Source organism: Pezoporus wallicus, unplaced genomic scaffold, assembly GCF_028554395.1.
Source record: "Pezoporus wallicus isolate ANWC-B61680 ecotype Strahan unplaced genomic scaffold, APGP_CSIRO_Pwel_v1 contig_2384, whole genome shotgun sequence".
Lineage (NCBI taxonomy): Eukaryota > Metazoa > Chordata > Aves > Psittaciformes > Psittacidae > Pezoporus > Pezoporus wallicus.
In genome coordinates this window covers 1909374-1928808 of record NW_026640488.1, presented here as the reverse complement: position 1 = coordinate 1928808, position 19435 = coordinate 1909374, and the positions used below count along the sequence as shown (strand labels likewise).

The 19435-nt window shown below is 40.0% G+C and overlaps 1 protein-coding gene across 2 annotated transcripts in view; it reads left to right on the top strand.

The window, feature by feature from the left end:
- The window catches only part of DCHS2 (dachsous cadherin-related 2), a 111980-nt gene that overhangs the window by 31924 nt on the left and 60621 nt on the right, over positions 1-19435 (top strand). For both annotated transcript variants that reach the window (XM_057419073.1, XM_057419072.1), the window contains exon 2: positions 12729-12920. In XM_057419073.1, coding sequence (XP_057275056.1) covers positions 12729-12920 — 192 coding nt within the window. The remainder of the gene's footprint in view (positions 1-12728; positions 12921-19435) is intronic.

Below are 19435 nucleotides of genomic sequence, written 5' to 3'. Positions count from 1 at the left end.
AATGACATGGCAAGCTACTGGGAAAAACAAGCTATTTATTTTGTCCAGATGGTGAAAAGCTCAAATAAAGGCAGCTGAGAACTGACTAACATCATGGACAGGTACCAATAATACACATGAGAGATGGAAGCACTTGAGAGCAGAATCTATATTCAGCAGTTCCCTATTCTAATGTGTCTTTCTAGTTTCTCCAGAAAATGGAGAAACATTACACAGCAATGAAAATTACAGCTACAAATTTAGCACATAGATGGGACAAAACTGCTGGGATCCTTTTGGCTTAATAAGAATATCTGATCTGTTTATAGTTTAAATACCATGCTACAAATGGCCTCGTATGTTAGTTTGAGAAAAATGTAATGAGGAAATAGGGAATGGAGTGTCTAAAAGTAGCACACGTGATAAAGTGATTTAGTATTAGACACATACTGTCTGAATATCCAGGGATGCCTCAATCCTCTCTAAACATATGGATACACAAATTCTGCATACACCAAGTTGGACATACATTTCTTTTTGGAGTTGCTATGTTTTCAATTTTTGTTTCTGCAGAGCAGGTAATGAAGAATGCCTCTATTTGCCAGCACCATCTTCTGATTGCTGAAGCTGAAATTCATTCCAGTTAACTGTTTTGGTCACTGAAAGGGTTACATCCAACATGTTCAGAACAAGTCCCCAGAACACAGTATTTCCTTTTCCTAAGAGAAAACAAAAGACTTCAGAGAATTCTAGAGCTGAGCAAATGGACCTAGCCATCTGATTTTCATCATCTTCCACTTCAAAACAGCTCTAATACTCTGCAAGAAGTGTAGGAACAGTGGACTCCAGTGTCCTGTTTATGGGAGAATTCCTTATCAGAAAAAAAGGGATGCTTCTGTTTGTGTCACTGATGTGGCCAATTTATACCCTGTCAGCCCTTCTCATTTCCTTCCTGGAACTTAATCCATCTGTTGCTTTTACTAATTAAAATTCACTGCTAGTACACAGTGAGCTTTCCTTGGATGTTATGCTATAAAACTCAGCCTCATTTTGTACTTGTAGACGTGCTTAAGCTGCACCCATGTATGATGTTCCTTTCGTTATGTGATGTATTTTGCAAAGGCTTAAGGTTCTTCAGGCATTAGATCATGCTATTTAAAAGCTTTCAACACATGCAGCAAAAGGTATTGCTGTATAAAGTATATGGAGTTTATAATACATCAGATGTAATGGGCCGTGATCCACTTGTGCTGTAGGTTTGTGGCTATAGCACTGGTTATTCTCTCCCCTTTCTCTTTGATTTGGCTGTTTGTTGGCTCTGGAATCTTCTGGCATGCAAACTTCTGTAACTTGGCAATTCTCAACTTCTCAGCTGTGAAGCAGGACAGTCTGCTCCTGGGTCCCCATCTGATGAAGGTGCATCCATCACATTGTCAAATGAAACTTGCAGGTAATGCACCATCTGGCTGTGTATTCTGACTTGCATGCGACACGCTGGTTTCGTGGTCATCATGTAATTGGGGTTGTGCACAGAAGCTGTATGAACAGAGATGGATCGAGGGAGAAGGAAGGTTGAAGGACCTCACATCAGGTGCACCTGATATCATTCAGACATCTAGCCTGGTCATAAAGGGGATAGAGGTACTTCTAGCCAGGTAATTCTGAGATGGTATAGTTAATGGTGTTACTGGGTTCATCTGAAGAGCTGTAGCATTTAAAAGGGTTTTAATTATTGATATGTATGGCTTAGTTGGCATAATATGTATTGGGTCATTTTTTGCTCACTCTTCACTGAATGGAGTTTTCGTTGTACACATAAGTGCAATTCTCATAATACTAATTAGGATTTGTAGTTTAGGAGCAGGAAGTAATTTATGGTAAGCTCTGGTTTAGATACTGAGAGTATTTTTAGAACAGCTTGTGTTAACTGTAGAGTGGTGGTGACTTTATGATGCTTCTGCATATCATTGCTTAGACATCATGGCTCATAGGTGATGTCCTTTAAATTTTTGGGAATGGCTTTGCCACATCCACATACCCAAAACTGGGCCGTCAATTATATTTGTAAAATTTATAGCTAACTTGAATTGAAAAAATTGCTGGTTTAGTTACACACATTCATTGTGCACTCGGTGGGTTTTGTATTTCAGATCAAATGAAGTACTACAGGCTTATGCTTTTGTTAGACAGTATCACAGATATTGCTTCATGTTGTGCAGTTGAGGTTAAGATCTTGCATGTTCTGTGTCTTTTGATCTTTCTGATGATTGCTTATTTTTGCACACTGTAGTCTGCTAGCCTCTAAATTGTGAGTGGAGACTCTATAGAGAAAATGTAGACATGTAGTGTTGGAGAGTAAGAAAACAAAATTGTGTGTATATGAAAAATTCATTTAGAAGGAAGGAGAGGAGAAATGTCTCTACATTTTGTGTCAGGCTTCATTTCTGCACTAGATAATGCTAATGTTTTTGTCTACAATGAACAAAATACAAATTTTTTTTTTTTTTTTCCAAATTATATGATTATTCAAGCTGTAAGTTTGGCCATGTTTTAAATTTTCCATAAAGGCAGCAGTGAACTAAGAGAGCCCTTATCTGCTTAGTTCCAAATATAAATTTGCTATGATTTATAAGACTCCAGTCACTCAAAATGTATGCTTCCCTTAGGAGAGAGTTTATTCTTCTTTTTAATGCTTAGGGACACAACTTCTACAGGAATAGCTGAAAGTAGTGCAGCATGTAAGTGAGCAGTGCCTGAAGACTGAAAGGCATTTCATATTTGTTAAAATTTGACTATTTGAATGAGCGTTCAGATTCTGAGTGTTAGCGGCGCAAAGTGATAGAAACCTTTGCTTAACTATGCTGATGTGACCTGAAAAGCCTGTCTTGAACTAGTGCTGTTGAACCTTACCCTGCTGATCAAAACGAGACAAACAGAATGATGATAATGATATTGCTGTTATCTGACCTACATTAGTACCATGGGCTACAGTCATTACAACATCTAAGTTTTAACAGATGTAATAAAAATACGTGTTTTACAAGTGTGTGTGGATGAGAGTAGGTAAACAAACCCATTGTCACTTAACACACTGACTCAGGCAGTGGTCAAAAGGACAAATACTTGTAAAAGAAGTATGGCTAAAAGGAAGCCCACCACTAATTGAGGAAATAAATAAGCTGAAATGGCAGGTCAAAATCTGGTGTCGCAAAGAATGCAAAAGAACCTGTTTAGCTTTGATCAACTTGCTTGTTTTGGGGACTTTTTTGAGGAGGACTCCCTCCTGATTTATGGAAAGGTAAGGACCAGCCAACTCACTGCTTCAGCAAACACCCAGGTGCAATGCATAGAATAGCCGCAGCTGTAATACAGGAAGAGGAGGAATTGGGCTCTGGGTGGACCCTCTCTGGGGCCTTCTCTGGGCTTGTGCAAGCTGTACAGTTTCTGAGGTAACCTGCTAGGGCTCTTTGGGCCAGTAATGATAACTCAAAGGTTGCTTCTCCAGTGACAGTTGGCCTGCCATACTGCCCTTTCCCCTACATTAAGCCACCGCATTTACCCAACGAGTGCCGCAATTTACAAGTGTAAGTGCCAGTTTGGGCAGCTCATCCGTCATCTTTGTTTAATACAAAGGTGCATGAACAAACCTTTTTACTCTGACAGCAAAATCAATTGAAGAGATTTGTACCCTGGCTGCTCATTGATTCTTGCTAGTCTGACCCTGGAGTAAACTAGGAAAAGATTTTTTTTTTTAGATAATCTGACTATAGGCCAATAACTTCTTGGGTTTTATTTTGCTTTCTGTTTCTTTAAATGGAGGGATTAAGCTCTGCTCTTAGACATCCTGTTCACAATGTAGTTCCATAAATAGTTGTATCAGTCTAGCCAGAAGCCCTAGTTGGAGCATTGTAGTTCATGAGCAGGAATTAGCAGATCAAACTGGTTTGGGAGCTTGGAAAATGTTTACACGAACATGTATAAGTGTGCAGTTTGATCCTGTCTTAAATCCATGCCACTGCAAGACCACGAAAACAACATGTTCTGTACCAAATATTCCTTTGTGAAATAGATATTCTAGATTATTAAACCCATGACTCCTTGCTTTGTGCAATTAGCCCAGAATAGGGAAATTTTTGTGTTCTGCTCTTGCTTGGCGGAGCTATTCAGTCTTGGAGCTCTGTAGCTTACTCAAGTTAATGAATAAAAATGGATTTGTACTTAAACTCTTCACAGTGCTTTGCAAGGATGTAGGATGTTATAAAATCGAAAATTATAGCAGCATTAATGAATAGATGGAGTTGCTTTTACTGAAAAGTAGGGTCTTAACTTTGATGATTAAACAAAGCTTTAGTCCTGCAAATATTTACTAGTTGCTACAAAAATTAGTTTTCCTTCTTCAAAAATATGTTCTCTTTTAATTTCTGTTCTTCCAGTTTATGTAGGCAGTAAAAGCAGATGCTGCTCTATTTGGTTATATTTGCATTGTAAGAAGGAAGGCAATGTAGACCAAATAGACAGAGTAATTGGTCCTTTTAGTAGATATTTTTGATGCTGGAACCTAAGCTTCCTGCTCCCAAGACACATTTTTTAACCACCTCTCTACCATATAATAAGAAGGCATCAGCAGCATTGCTGCTTGCTATGCATTCAGACATCAACAACTGTTAGTTATTTTGCAGTGGTCCAGATCCTATTGGTGTGTTAGGAGTGATAAGGACATGCCTTCCAAATTGGACCTGCCTCCCACACTTCTGTATCCTGGCTAGCATCAGGAGGATTTAGATGCTTGTGCTGTTTTGCAGCAGGTGTAGCAACAAAACTGAAGGCATGTCAGGAACTTTTTGGTTAAATAGGAGCGAACGCAGGCTCTGGATAGCATCAGAACAAGAATTACAGATTACTATAAAGGCTGAATTGGCCAGTTCTTCCTGGATCTGGGCTTGGCTTGCTGGATGATGTCTGGTTTCCAGAATGAAAGCATAATGTACTAATGCTGTTTTCTCCTTTGGTGATTTTAATCTTTCTTTTTAGAGACTAACTGAAAGCAGTAAATCAAAGATATGTCAATATTTCTGTTGGCAGGTTTGTTTATTGTCATCAGTTATATACTTAGAAGCTCAGAGAAGGCTAAAAGCTAAAATCTCATAATCATTCGTCAAGTAAAATATGTTTACGTTCAGTTACTTGTATCGGGGAAGATACAAAATGTTAAAAAAATCAATGTGTTATTAAAAAGATAAAAATCAGTGGGATCTTTTATGTGAGATTCATATGTCAAATGAGATTATTCTTACCTCATTTTAAAACCTTGTTGTTTATTGGGAATTTCTATACAACTAATGGGCCACCCACAAGCAAAAATAAAAAGGCAGGTAGCACAAAATGCGTTTGCTGAACCATTTAATAACTGTTTGAAAGGCCAAAACCAAAAGCTGTATCATAATTGAAAAATGTGGTGCTTACTTGAGGTTACAGGGAATCGTACATTCCACATGCTGTCACTGAGTACAGTGCATGTCCACCCTCTTTTTCTTCTTGAGCTTAGTCTTCTGTACTTTTGCTTTAAATGCTGTTGAGATGGAGGTGGGACTTGACTGAAAAGGTTATGAGCAGCTTTGGAAAACTGACAACAATTCTGGAGTGACCTGGGGAAGTGTGCATCTGCTGCAGGCGAGGTTAGTTAGGTCATGTATGTGTTGTGCTTAGTGTCAGTGTTTCAGCTGTTGTAGTCTCCATGCTATAGCAAATGAAAAGAATGCAGAAAGATTGATGTTAGTCAAGTGGAGATATTTTGCATCAGAGCAAAGATGAGTGCTATCAATTTTACTGTTTGTTTTCTGGAGTATGTGGTACTTGTAGTGGTTGGCAAAGCGATCAACAATGCCAGTTGAACGTTCAGCTTAAATTCCAGTTATTATTTTGGCTTGTGGCTTTCTAGATGGGGCCCAGTTTGAGGATGAGTAGTGGGGCTTTTTGTGTTGTCAGTACAAGTTCTCTTTCAAGTACAGGCTGTCAAGTCCTCAGACAGTTCCTGTTGTTGAAGTCAAAGCTTATGCCCTAGGACTTCAGCAAGTAGTTCTGAGGCTTTATTCCTGTTTCTGTACATTAAACCTCCCTTATGAGGGAGATGGTGACTGAGCATACATATTGAGACAGACAGATAAAAATCCAGAGACATAATGTATTTACTAAAAGTCTTCAGGTTTGGTGTTGGCATTATTGTGCTTACTCCCTCACGAAGCTATGAGGTCAAGATCATTTGAGTGTATTTTATATACTGTTTTCTTGCCAACCAGGGTTATAAGTGAGAACACTAAATCGAAGACATCTGATGATGTGTGCTTCTGGCTGCTCATGCGCTAATCTCACAGGTGCAGTTGCACCTGGATGACCCTTGAGGAGCATCGACTACCAGTAGTTTTACTGTTGGTATTTCTGCAGTCTCATTTTACTGACAGCATGCCACAAAAGCAGGTTGTTCCCCTCCTTCCCTGTGGCCATGGACTTGGCATGAAGATCTGGCTTAGCAGATAATTCTGCAATGTGGTTGTCGGCCATTTGGGTTGTGTTTGAATTGGCTGCATGTGAAATTGCAGTGCTTATTTGGTAAGGGTCTGCGATCAGGCATTACTGTATTGCCATAAACGAGCCTGCTGTCCTTTGACCCTTTGATTGGAAGGATGTTGGCTTTTGTGTTAGTCATGTCTGCAGACAGGAATATGCTTACACTGTTCATCAGCAAGGTAACTCTATCATTGAACAGTCTCCTTTCAGTTGCCTGGTAGTTTCCCTATGTCTTCATCCATATATTTTGTCCTTTCTTACATTCTGATGATGAATATTTTGGAGTAGAGGAGTATGCTTTTTGTTTACCCTGTATTCCAATTTTCTTTGAAACTGAGTGCTGGAGACTAACTTGTTTTTCATGCTATCGGTACGACTGACAGAATTAAATACACTTTTTATGCACAAAATAGAAGTCTGTCTTATGCTCTGACACTGAGTCCCTCCAAACAGATTTTATGAGCTATAAAAGCTACATATTGGTTAGCTGAAATTAAGTGGAGTAAACTTGACAAAAATGTGTTATGGGAGCAATTCTTAAGTCATAAAAAAATTGATCTAATATTATTTTTAGTCTCATTTAACTGCTATCTGAGATGACCACTGTCATAAGTTATTTGGCAAACTGTCTGCTCTTTCTCATCATAGCCTACTTTTATGTTGTCTAGCTGAAAGCCATAAAATTAATTCTGGTCACTCACATGTGAAATTCAGTGTTGCAGAACAGTCATCTTTCAGGCTGCATACTCTAAATCCTAGAAATAGTCTTTGTATAGATTCTTAATTTTTGATCTGCACAGTTAATAAGATTGTTTTTTCTGATGTGGTTTTGTGTGCACAAGTGTTTTCTCCATTTTGCATATAACACAAAATATTTGCTCTGCTTTTCAGTGTATGTTCAGCTAATATAAACCAGGAAACAAATGCCTAGAAAAGAAAGTAAAGAAAGTAAGATCTGTAGACAGGAACTTCATTTTAATCTGTTGATACTGAAGTGGCCCTGTTCAATATATGCTTGAGGATTTTTAAAGAGTGGAAATGAAAAATAAATTTAAAAGGGAGGGGGGATGACTTTGTTTTAAACACTAAACCAAACCATTTAAGGGAATCTGGGCTTTAGGAGCTGATATAATTCTTTATGATCTTGTTTACTAATCATTTATTGATAACACTGTTTCATGCATGTAAAATAAAAGGACATATTGCCCATTGCTGAGTTGTCATTGTTCTGCTGAAGTGAAGGGAACCAGCTGAGGATCTGACAAACGTTTGCTTTCTACAAGCTCTGAAGTCTCTCCTTCCTTAGCATAGCACTGAAAAAAATATTTCTGTCCCCTCCTATTTAAGTGTATTGTCAGCATTTTGTTCACCATTCAAACCTGTACAGGTATTATAGGATTAAATGTACATTTAGGTGACGTTAATTAATTATACAGTGATTCCCTTTACTTTCTTTTCTCTGAGATCAGCCTCTTTTCCCATATGCAAATGGAAGGTTATTTCTGCGCTTCCAGCACTAATTTTCTTTCCTTATCTTCTTGCAACCTTTGGTGTCTACCAGTTTCTACCATTTATTCTTCTCATGGGCTGGTCTGTTTGAGCATCACATAGACTGATCAGCTCTTTTTTTAATTGTTTTCCATGGGATTTCTCTAGGTCCCCCTTTTTCCTTCTCCTGGGAGAATGTCTGCATTCTGGCCATTTGTTACCTTATTGGTAGTGTCAGCAGGACAGAAGAAACTTTCTTTTCTATAATGGATTTGCTGTCTAGACAGTGTAAAAACTGTCTAAAGGAGTAGGCTACAGAAAGCATGACAGAAGTCCAGCCAGTAGGTGGCCATACCATGACTTTTGTTGGCTTTTAAAAATGATTCTTTTGGATATACTTTGTCCTGTAGTTACTTATTCCTAAGTTTACACTCTTTAATATGACAATCTTCAACTTAGTGTACTGAAAACATATTTAGTGAAAGAATGAGAAAGGTCCTGTGAGCATAGCCCTCTTTTTTATCCCCTTCTTTTCTCCTAGATCTCAATCTCATATTCAGCCTGTCAGAAAAGATATGTTACAGATTTGGTACTCTCTTGCCTCCCACATCTTCAAGGCATATAAATCCTTTCAGCTCTATCACCTCTGTGATGTTGTTGACATACAACACCCTTGATTAATCCACTGTGAAAATTCCTGCTTCTTCCTTCATTTCCTCCTGTTTGAACTGCTATAATTCACAGCTCTTTGGCATTTAACTACTGCAATACTCTGTAGGATTAGTACTTCTTGCAGTACGCTGTGATAACCTGATGTGTTTTGGACAGTGACTGCTGCAAATTCTAAAATCTGTGATGACTTGGTCTCTTAACTGTGTCAGAAAACTTGAATTTGTTACAGGTTTTCACCTTCTAAAACAGCTTTGATGATCTTGAGGGTCTTTTCCACCTAAATGATTCTATGATTCAGTCATAACAGTTAATTGTTTCCCTGACCTCAAGTGTAGTGCCGTTCAACATCAGCTCTGTCTGCTACTGTAAACTTTTAATTCACTTTTAATTCCAGATTCTTCCCTCTTCAGATCAAAGGTTCCACGGTGAGTGATTAAAAAAGGACCCATTTAATGTGGGTGGAAATTGAATGGATGTGAAGGACTTTTACAGGGAGAAAGATCATATTTTTATAATGCAGAAATTGATGCCACTTTGTTCTGCTGCCTGAGAGGTGATTAAAGTAGTTGAAGGTGAACCCAATTAGACTCTCAAATTTGTATTACTTTGAACTACAGCATTTTTATTCAAATTTGTTACTCATTATGCCTTTGCATGTGCTGTTCAGTGTCTGAGCACTGCATAATTTGCCAGAAATAAAACAAGTTGGTGGGTTAAACTTCTAACAATACCCTTGAATTTCACACCTGTAATTAATCACTCATGCTCAATTGCAGACATAAATGTTAGCGTACGTAACCGTGTGCAGGCACAGGGAGACAGAACATTTCAGTATTGTCACCCATATTATATTTCAGGCATGAGAAATAAACTGCAATACTTTTCTTATAAGGGCCAAATGGCAGAGTACCAAGAGCACACTAGACTTATGGTTTATTATTTTTTATGATAGAAATAACAAAGTACAAGGCTGGTGAAATACGTGTGTTGTAGATTTGATTTATATACAGCTGTAGAGAATTTTTAGGGCCAAATCTTTGTTCTGCTGAAGTTGAGTGTGAGTTCTGCTTTTGACTTACCCAGAACAAGTGGTTGGACTGGGGTCAGGAGTGACTGCACGTTGCACCCTCTGCTGAAGCCATGGGATGCAAGCTGCAAGGGTGTGAAAGGGGCATGAAGGGCTCTGTAAACTCAGGGCTCCCCTGGAGGAGCTTTCTATTTGCAGCCGCAGCAACTCTGCTATAATGGCCCTCAGTGCTATGAGAAGACATTTTTTTCTTGGGGGAGGAATGCATTGGAGTATGTGGTCCAATTACAGTCACAATGATACCTCTTCTGAAAGACAGCAAATCTTAAGCGTCCCATGCAGAAGTGGAGAAGTCCACAGGGTGCTTAAAAATAAACAAATAGTAAACCACAACAAGCAAAAAAATAATTGAAATAACATGTGCATCTTTTGGGCTAGCTGTCATTTTTAAATTCTGACTGAAGTAACTGGTCTAGAGTAACATTTAGCTTTATAATTTGCCTTGGCACTTTTTACATGGTTTCCCTTTCCCCACTTCTATGATTTTCAGACTTTCCAAGGCATGTTTCATTCATTTGGTTTTAATTCAGTCCCAGTTCAGTATCTTCGTGCCAAAACAATTCCTCTGTGGGCAAAAAAGCGAGTGTGCAATGAAGGCACTGACTGCTCTCTAAGTCCATGTTTGTACTACTAGGAGAAGCAGACAAAGGGTGTTCTGGGGCACTAAGGCCATATGACCAGGCACAGCTTGGGTCTCTGCAGCTAAATTAATTTACATCCCAAAACAGGATGACCTCATCCAAATTTACTGCTAGCAATAGTCCCTGGCCTGTCCTGCTTGGTCTTTTTTGAAACCATGCCTAAAACCATGCCAGATGTTTATCTTTATGGGCAGTCATGTGCAGACCTCTACCTTTGCCCTGTCTGTGGTAGATGCCTGTGAGTCTCACTTTAACAGACCATGTGTAGGCAATGGCTGGCACAGGCCTCCTCTTTGAACTCCCAGCTGTACTAACTCTTGGGCTTTGCGACAATAAGGTTTCCAAAGCTCTCTTAAGGCATTGTACTTCAGTACTTTGTGCAAGTAGGCTGATGGAAAAAACACAGGATTTATCATCAAAAAGTGAGTAGAAAATTAAACCAGCTGAGAAGGAGAAAGCCTTTAAGTATCTCCAAATTACAGAACTAAAAATACTGTCTCTCTTATTGTATGCATGTTTTTATAAATTATTTTCTTCCAGGTTGTTTGCAAGTGTAAGTGAAAGCTTTCATCATAGAACATGCCAGAGAAGAGCCAAACTCAGCACATAATGTTTTGTTATCAGAGATCTTAGAGCAATAAAAGTGAGGGCACAATATACAAAACTGTTCTGTTTATCAAGTACATATTTAACCAATCCACCTCTCAGCCAAAGAGCAAGAGTTTCACACTCAAACATCCTGCTGACTTGACTTTTGGTGGCTGGTGAAGCAGCACTGCTGTGTTGCAGTGCTAATGCAGCTGGGCAGCATTTTATTCCTCGGCCCTGCTGTGGGTGTAGGGATCAGCAGGAGGTCTTTGCCACAACCTTGGCTGCTCAGGGCTGTGTTACCTTTGATTTCAAAACTCTAAGGATGGAGACCCCAGCCCCTCTGGGCAGGGAGCCTTTTCTAATGCTGAATCATCTTCACAGTAAATACTGCCTTAGGTCTAGCTGGTACCTCTGCAGCTTAAGCTTGTGATTACTGTTTCCTCATCTGCTGCCCTGCAGACAGACAGTCCCTGAGAACAGAGCCTAGTGTTGTCTTTTTGATAATCTCCTCTAGGGCACAGGAGGGCACTTATCAAATCCCCCACTCCAAGCCTTCTCCACCATGAACAAGCCCACATCTCAGCCTTGCCTCATGCAGGGCCACATGTATATGGTATTGGCAAAATATACTGCTACGGTAAACATTTATTAAACTATCTAAGAGGTATGTTGATTTCTGTTTCCCCCCATGTCTTGTAAAAAGGAAAATATTTCTGTTAGAAAAAAATCTTTGGGTAAGTTCTGTATTAAAATTTATAATCACCTGATGGTTTTAAACTGTTGGGGTTTTGTACTTTCTAGACTAGTCAGTGCTTTAATCATTCATTCAGTTAAAGAGCATAACCTCGTACTGTTTGTGTAACGCTGTATGAGTCCTTCAAAACTCAGCTGAAGGAAGGCAATACAGCATCTTGAAAGTGACTCTGAGTTTTCATGTCTTGTTTGGGATTTACAGCAGAATTCACGCTGCTTTATAGATGTACTTAATATAGCTGAAAAGGTGTTAGGCTTGTTTGTCAGTCAGCAGATACAGCTACATGCAAGTCTATGCTTGCAAGGTAATTAAGTCTCTCACAGGGACTTGCTGTAGTCTGCATCTCTTGCTTTGTTCTGTGCATACATGCAATGGTCACGTTTAGCTGTGTTGATAGAACTCAGGTTCCTTGGAGAGATGACTGGAGATTAAAACACCCCCTCCGGTCCTTAACTTGTATGAATCACTGTGCCACCAAGCCCTCTTTCAAATGGAAACTAAGTTAAGCTCTGGGGAGTCTTTTAGAAAGAATAAAAAAGGTAAGAATGTCCCTTTTCTGACCTAAGTGTGTCATGGTTTTTGTAAGAAGTACCTCCATGGGTAAAAATAATGTGAAGGGGAAGTAGCTTAAGGTATGGCCTCCTGATACGGTTTAATATGTGAGGCTTTTCCAGTCACAGGAAGTTCACTTGACAGATAATTATTGACAGATAAACGAATCATGTTACAGACAGGTCTAATCGATCTTGTGTGCTTGTTGCAATAAATATGCTCTCAGTAGCTGAGTCATCATTTTGCAAACTGCAGACAGACAGCTGAGGTAGCAGTGTGTTTGCATTTCTTTTGCTTTTACAACACAAGCGGGTAACTTTAAAACAAAGTATCTGTGATTTTTTGAATGAATGAGTAATGGTTTCACTGTCTTAATTTTTTATCTCCTTTTAACCTGCAGGTCAAGGCAACAGATGCAGATGCCAACCAGTTTGGTGAAATTGAGTATTTCCTTTATGATGGATTTCATTATTACGAGAAATCCAAAGCCTTCCAGATTGACCCACGTACTGGTCAGATCTGTGTTTCTCAAGACATTGACAGAGAAGGAGATCCAACCACTTACGATCTCTTAGTAAAAGCTACAGATGGGGTAAGTTTAACCTTTCCACACTGCCAGACTTGTGAATGCATTTGCAAATTTGGATGGACTGTATACTTCTAAATGAGAATGTAATGAGTATGTGAAAGTTGCATGAATTCGAATAAAATTTCTTATCATTGCAGAGGGCAGAAAGTGATACTTAGTGAACCATAAATTTTTATCAACCCAAATTGAGAAAATTGGCTGTGAAATCCACATTTGCTCCTAAAGAAGTTGTTGAAAACCATTTCTAGGCTGTGTGGATTTTTCTCCTCTTCTCAGGACTGGTGGGCTCCAGGTAATCTCTGTCCTCTGCTTTCAAGATGACTGCAGCAGTAATAAACCAGTGTCTTGTCCTAGAGCTGCGTGGCTGCCAGTGATTTTCTTGGATAAATTCCTTGTCCTTTGTAGCTAGCTTGTGCCATTGCTGCTGCTGTGGCTGAGTGCAGCCTACCTGCAATGGCGTGTCTGAGTTTTCCCACTTTACAAGATCTGATGCTTGGAAGTAGGTATTCATGATACAGACCTGTCTGTAATCTTTACAGTAGAAGTAAGTCTATGTGACCATTTTGGAATTTCTCTAATTTGTGATTTTTGTCTTCAAAATTCCTTTCTGGGCAAAATTTTGTAGCATACAGCTGAGTACAGATACCCAAGCCTTGAAGAGTAAACCACTATTACAGTGTATGGCAGCAGAAAATTACGTATTCTGCTGTACTTGATCCCTTCATTTTTTCTCTCACTCACATGTTTTGAAGCTGTATTAGCATAAAGAACATGTACATGTATCTGGAATATCCAGATTAGTCTTATTAGTAAAGGCTGTGTGAGAGCTGGACAACAGCAGTCAAATTCTGACAAGTTTCTAAGATATCTGGTCTGGGACAGAAAATTATTTTGAAAATGTGAAAGAAAATAGGTTCACACGAAGAAAGCTTGATGCAGTTTTTGGTTAAATTATTGCTCTTGAGATAAATCTTATGTCAAAAATTAAAGGAAAACAGCCAATGCATATTAAATCCTATATGCATTAAATACTATAGGCTATTTATTTTATAAACTGATCTGTCATTTATCTTCATTTAGAGACCTTGTGTTTTCAGAAGCTCAATAATAGGAATAGGGGTTCAATTTTCTATTGCCTTGTCTGTGACAGGCAGGACTTGATCTTTTATTGGAAGTCAGCACTTTATAGATCCCATTGATTTCTTTCTAAAAATTTGCTTATCTGACACTTAAATACCAAAGCACCTAAAAATTTAGTATTAGCTTTCCAAAATTTTCAGTATATCTGAATTTTTGTAGAGCCACTTTCCACCTTTAGTAGGTATTTTAGTAAGATATTTTACCTCCTGGCATTCCACTGCTGATTTTGATGGATCAAAGAAGTTAGGTGAGGGGTTCAAAGTAGATTGTATGTTCAGGGGAGAAACGTGTATGGAAAAGACAGAGGAAGAGTTGAAGGGTCACTGTTGACAAAGCAGGGAGGAGAGATGGAAAGGAAACAAAATAACAAAGTTAATTAGAAATGAGGAGGAAAAGGAAGTATTTTGCAGTTGGTGCTCAGTTTCTCTTACGGCAAAACTATTAGTTTCCTCCACCTGTTCATGCCTACTCCATTACATGGTTTTGGAACTTGTCGGTCATGTTTTTTATGCATTGTGTAGAAAGTGTAATGGGAGAACTAAAATTGCACACAAGAGCCCATGGAGAGGCAAGATTCTGTTAAACTGGTGTTAAATAAACATCCCGTTGAGAACTTGTGGGAGCACCGATTAAGTGGAACACAACTGATGATAATATTAGCATTAGCCTTTTCAGTTGGCAGCACCAGTTTTAGTCCCAGTCACTTACTTCACATGCATATTTGTTATTCCTCCTTGAAACGCTTTTATATGAAAATAAATTATGAGGCTAGGTTTATAGAAGGGTGTTTGCACTGAATCCCACAGCTTCTGCATCTAGCCTTCTTCCTGGGTCTCTGAACGGTGGCAGACTGAGAGCTGTTCCAGTAGTGAGGTGACCCTTTGGTGATCCACATGCCACCTCAGCCTGGGACACCCAACATTCAGACTGCACCCTTGTGCACTTGTGACAGATCAGAAGGAGTTTCAGTTGGCATTTGGGGAGTTTTTGAATTTACAGTCTGACAAAAATTTCTTGTAAAGATGTTAATGTTGTAAGTTTTTTTTTTCTTTCTCTGGAAAAAGCCAGTTAGAAGAAGGTATGTTGCTTGGGGAACCTCCACACGCAGTTGAGAGGTTTAGATCAGATGTACCGTGAAATAAAGACCTGTGAAAGGAAAATATGGAAAACCAGGGATTGCAGTAAAAGTATTTGCATGTTTTGAAAGCATTATAGAGGAAAAAATCAGTACTTCTTTTGTTCTTCACTATGTGAAAATTAGGTCTTGTATGTTCCAATTCCTCTGTTTGGCTTCTTTTGTTTCCCTTCACAACATGACTGAAATGGACACTCCATTGTATGTTCTTCCCTATTTGCTTGGCGGTCTCCTAACTATGACATACATAAATTCATGCTTCCTATCATGCTTGTTTTATATATTCCTGTCTTAGTGAGGCTTAATGTGAATTCATTTTCATACTGTAAACATTTTTTTTTTAACAACACACATTTATGCTGCTGGATGGCAGCAAGTTTTATTGCTTTGTATCCTGCATAATTCAATCATCTTGTTTATTCATTTGCATTTTTTATGATGCCCATCACCTCTCTTTTTCTTCCAACCAAATAAACAGTATACTGCAGCTGTTAATCTGTCATAATCTAGAGAAATTTAATTGGAATAATGCTAATATATATTCTGTCTAGCAGCATCTATACTATACTACCTGCTTACAGACAACACTTGTCTGGCCTTCAAAGCCAAAATCTGAGTTGCATAATCTTGATGCTGGTGAACAGTGAGGGGTGTTCAGGAGAGTCCCACCTTGCATCTGGGAGCTGGCACACACAGGTTTTCTTCAAAGGCTGGGCAAAATTAGATGACCTAAGCCTATGAGAGCTTCTACCAGTTATGGACCAATGCCAGCAACAAACACCTCTGTACATAGCGCAGTACATGTGCCAGTGTACCAACTGTTTTCATCAGTGGGGCAAGAAGTTCCGAAAACTGCAGAGCACAGTCAGGGTATTCTTCCCATCTTAATATTGAATTTGATTCATGTGAGAGAATACACCGCTGCTTCAGGAAAGAACGTTCTGTCTCCATAATAAAATTTGGTCTGTCTTCTGAGAGATTTGATTCCCCCAGATACTTAATCAATTTCTGAAGACTTTGCAGTCTTTACATAACACATAGGTCCCTCAGGGATCAGTGTTGGGACTGGTCTTGTTTAACATCTTTGTCGCTGACATGGACAGTGGGATTGAGTGCGCCCTCAGCAAGTTTGCCGATGACACCAAGCTGTGTGGTTCGGTTGATACCCTGGAGGGAAGGAATGCCATCCAGAGGGACCTTGACACACTTGTGAGGTGGGCTGATGCCAACCTTATGAAGTTTAACCATGACAAGTGCAAGGTCCTACACCTGGGTTGGAGCAATCCCAGGCACAGCTGCAGGTTGGGCAAAGAAGAGATTCAGAGCAGCCCTGCGGAGAAGGACTTGAGGGTGTTGGTTGATGAGAAAATGAACATGAGCCGGCTTCAGTGTGCGCTCGCAGCCCAGAAAGCCAACCGTATCCTGAGCTGCATCAAAAGGAGCGTGAGCAGCAGGTCGAAGGAGGTGATCCTGCCCCTCTACTCTGCTCTTGTGAGACCTCACCTGGAGTATTGTGTGCAGTTCTGGTGTCCTCAACATAAAAAGGACATGGAACTGTTGGAACAAGTCCAGAGGAGGGCCATGAGGATGATCAGGGGGCTGGAGCACCTCCCATATGAAGACAGGCTGAGAAAGTTGGGGCTGTTCAGCCTGGAGAAGAGAAGGCTGCGAGGAGACCTCATAGCAGCCTTCCAGTATCGAAGAGGGCCTATAGGGATGCTGAGGAGGGACTCTTCATTAGGGACTGTAGTGATATGATGAGGGGTAATGGGTTCAAACTTAAACAGGGAAAGTTTAGATTGCATATATGGAAGAAGTTCTTTCCTGTAAGAATGATGAGGCACTGGAATGGGTTGCCCAGGGAAGTTATGAATGCTCCATCCCTGTTGGTGTTCAAGGCCAGGTTGGACAGAGCCTTGGGTGGCACGGCTTAGTGTGAGGTGTCCCTACCCATGGCACGAGGGTTGGAACTTGATCTTAAGGCCCTTTCCAACCCTAACTGTTCTATGATTCTATATGATAAATACAATTTGGCTGGTGAATGGTAGGTGGGGTTGGGTTGGTTTGGTTTGTTTTTTTGATGTCTGTGTAGCATAATGAAACTTGGCAGAAGCAGTTTAACACAAATTCTGATGAGCTCTTGCAGATTGGTTTCATGCTGTTCCAACCATCCTTTTAGATGCTTTTTGCTTTTGACCTCACTTCTTCCTTTTCCCTGCTGCCTTAAAAATTCCGTGGAGCCACAGAGCATCCTCTGACAGTTAACAAAGCACTCCCCCACTCTCACCCCTTAGCTCCTGTGCAGGTTTTCCTTCCTATGGAAATCATGGTATTGGGTAAGGGACTTGCAATGAAGTGGGGTTGATGTCTTGGCCATGAGCCTGCTATGTCTTCACATCTCCATATCAACACAGGGTTCAGGATTTTATGGCTGTTTCAGTAGTTCTGAGACTGAAAGTAGCCCTGGTCCCCAGGCATGTGTCCTGGCTGCTGGATGCCTCTGCAGCAGTGTGAGCTCTGGAAGCATGCCTTATTTTCTTCATAAGAAAACCCAAGTGTGCCGGGAGGATCTGGACCTGATCTCCTAGTTTGCAGTTGAAGCACAGACATGTGATGCACAGGATCTTGATTTTCTACATACTTGAGCCTTCATGGGCATGTTACTGCCACCCAGCAGATATAATATTACAACATGGAATAGAAAAAACAAAACAGAACAAAGCAAAAATCCCAATGGAAATGTGGAAGAGAATGCTGATAGTATTTTTAACCCCAGAGTAAGTCTGAACCTGTGGACATAAGAACAAAATCCTCAAAAATACTTTTTGGGAAGATTGTCGCCTCTATAGAGCAAGTCTAAAGGAGTAGCATCCATCTGAATCATTGGATAGTTTCCTGAAGGTCAGGTTTGAAAATAATTGGTATGAATAATTAGACTGAAGAAATATGCAGCCTAGTTATTTTTCTCGTATCATAACTCCTGTGACTGCAAAATTAAGTTTGGGCGAGCTCAGCATGACCTGTTATGTATAGCCACCAACATCTGATCTGTGTCAGCGGTTTCTGTAAGTGACTAATTGGCATGAGTACAGCATGCTCAGTGTGACTTTGAAGAGCACAGGATTCTTCCTCCATCTGTATCTTAATGTACTGCATACAGCACATGCAGGCTATATATACGTGTGCAGTTTTGTGCCTCCATTGTACATGTCAGTGCCCCACTACATTAGCTGTGCCACAACAGAGCAGATTTCTTGTAAAAATGTTGGTAGTTATGGCTATAAAATAACCTTGGAAATATCAGACCCTCGAAACTGATGGAGGGAGTCCACAGGGAGTGCGAGGTAGTGCCTCTGAGAAGTAAATTGCTGTTTCAGTGCTTTGCCATGGCCAAGTTGTGATTTTGCTGTGGCATAGTTTGAGAAGCCAACTTGCAGTTGCTCCTTGTTTCTCTGGTTTCACTGCAGAGCAAAGGTAAGTATTGCCCTGTGGCTGCCCAGGTGGTATTTTAGTGCGCTCTTGGTGGGCATATCAACTGTGTGGAGAGCAGCTCAGTGGTTGGGCTGGGATTGGAAAGAAGTATGGTGCTGAAGCTGTGACCAAGGCTTCGCTGTTTTCCCAGCTCTTTGTGTAGGGAAAAGAAACAAGAGCAGGGAAGTTGAGCCAGGCCCCCTAGAAAGCATGGTGAGATCTCTTTCCCTGTAAAATCACAAATGTGCTGGAAATAATTTTATGGAATCAGTTATGAATTTTACATTAACAAACTGGTTTCAGCTATGTGCTTTAGTCGAATTTGGTATTTGTTTTGTCTCTGTGTACACAAAATGAATGTGGGTATATAGACAAGCACATGTGCATATATAGAGAAATATATATGCGCACACTTATGTATAAGCAAAAAAATATATATGTATAGACACACACATTGCATGAGCAGTACTGCTTGAACCTCTCAGGGTGGTAAATTGAGGCTAGCTCTTGCAGGCAGGAGCCTGACAGATCAGCTTTTGACTGTTCTACACTCTCTGTGTTCCTAACCAGCAGTTGAAAAAGCCTCAAATTTGCTGTCATGATGCTCATGCTTTTAAGTCAGACTCAAAGATAGAAGTTATTCCCACTTTACTGGAGCAACGCAATCACCTGAGGGGCATGTGTTTCTGGGGCAGAAAGCCCTGACTTTTATCTGTGAAAGAATAAGTGATGTGTAGGTGACTACAGTAAAAACAAGTGAGGTTAGACTAGT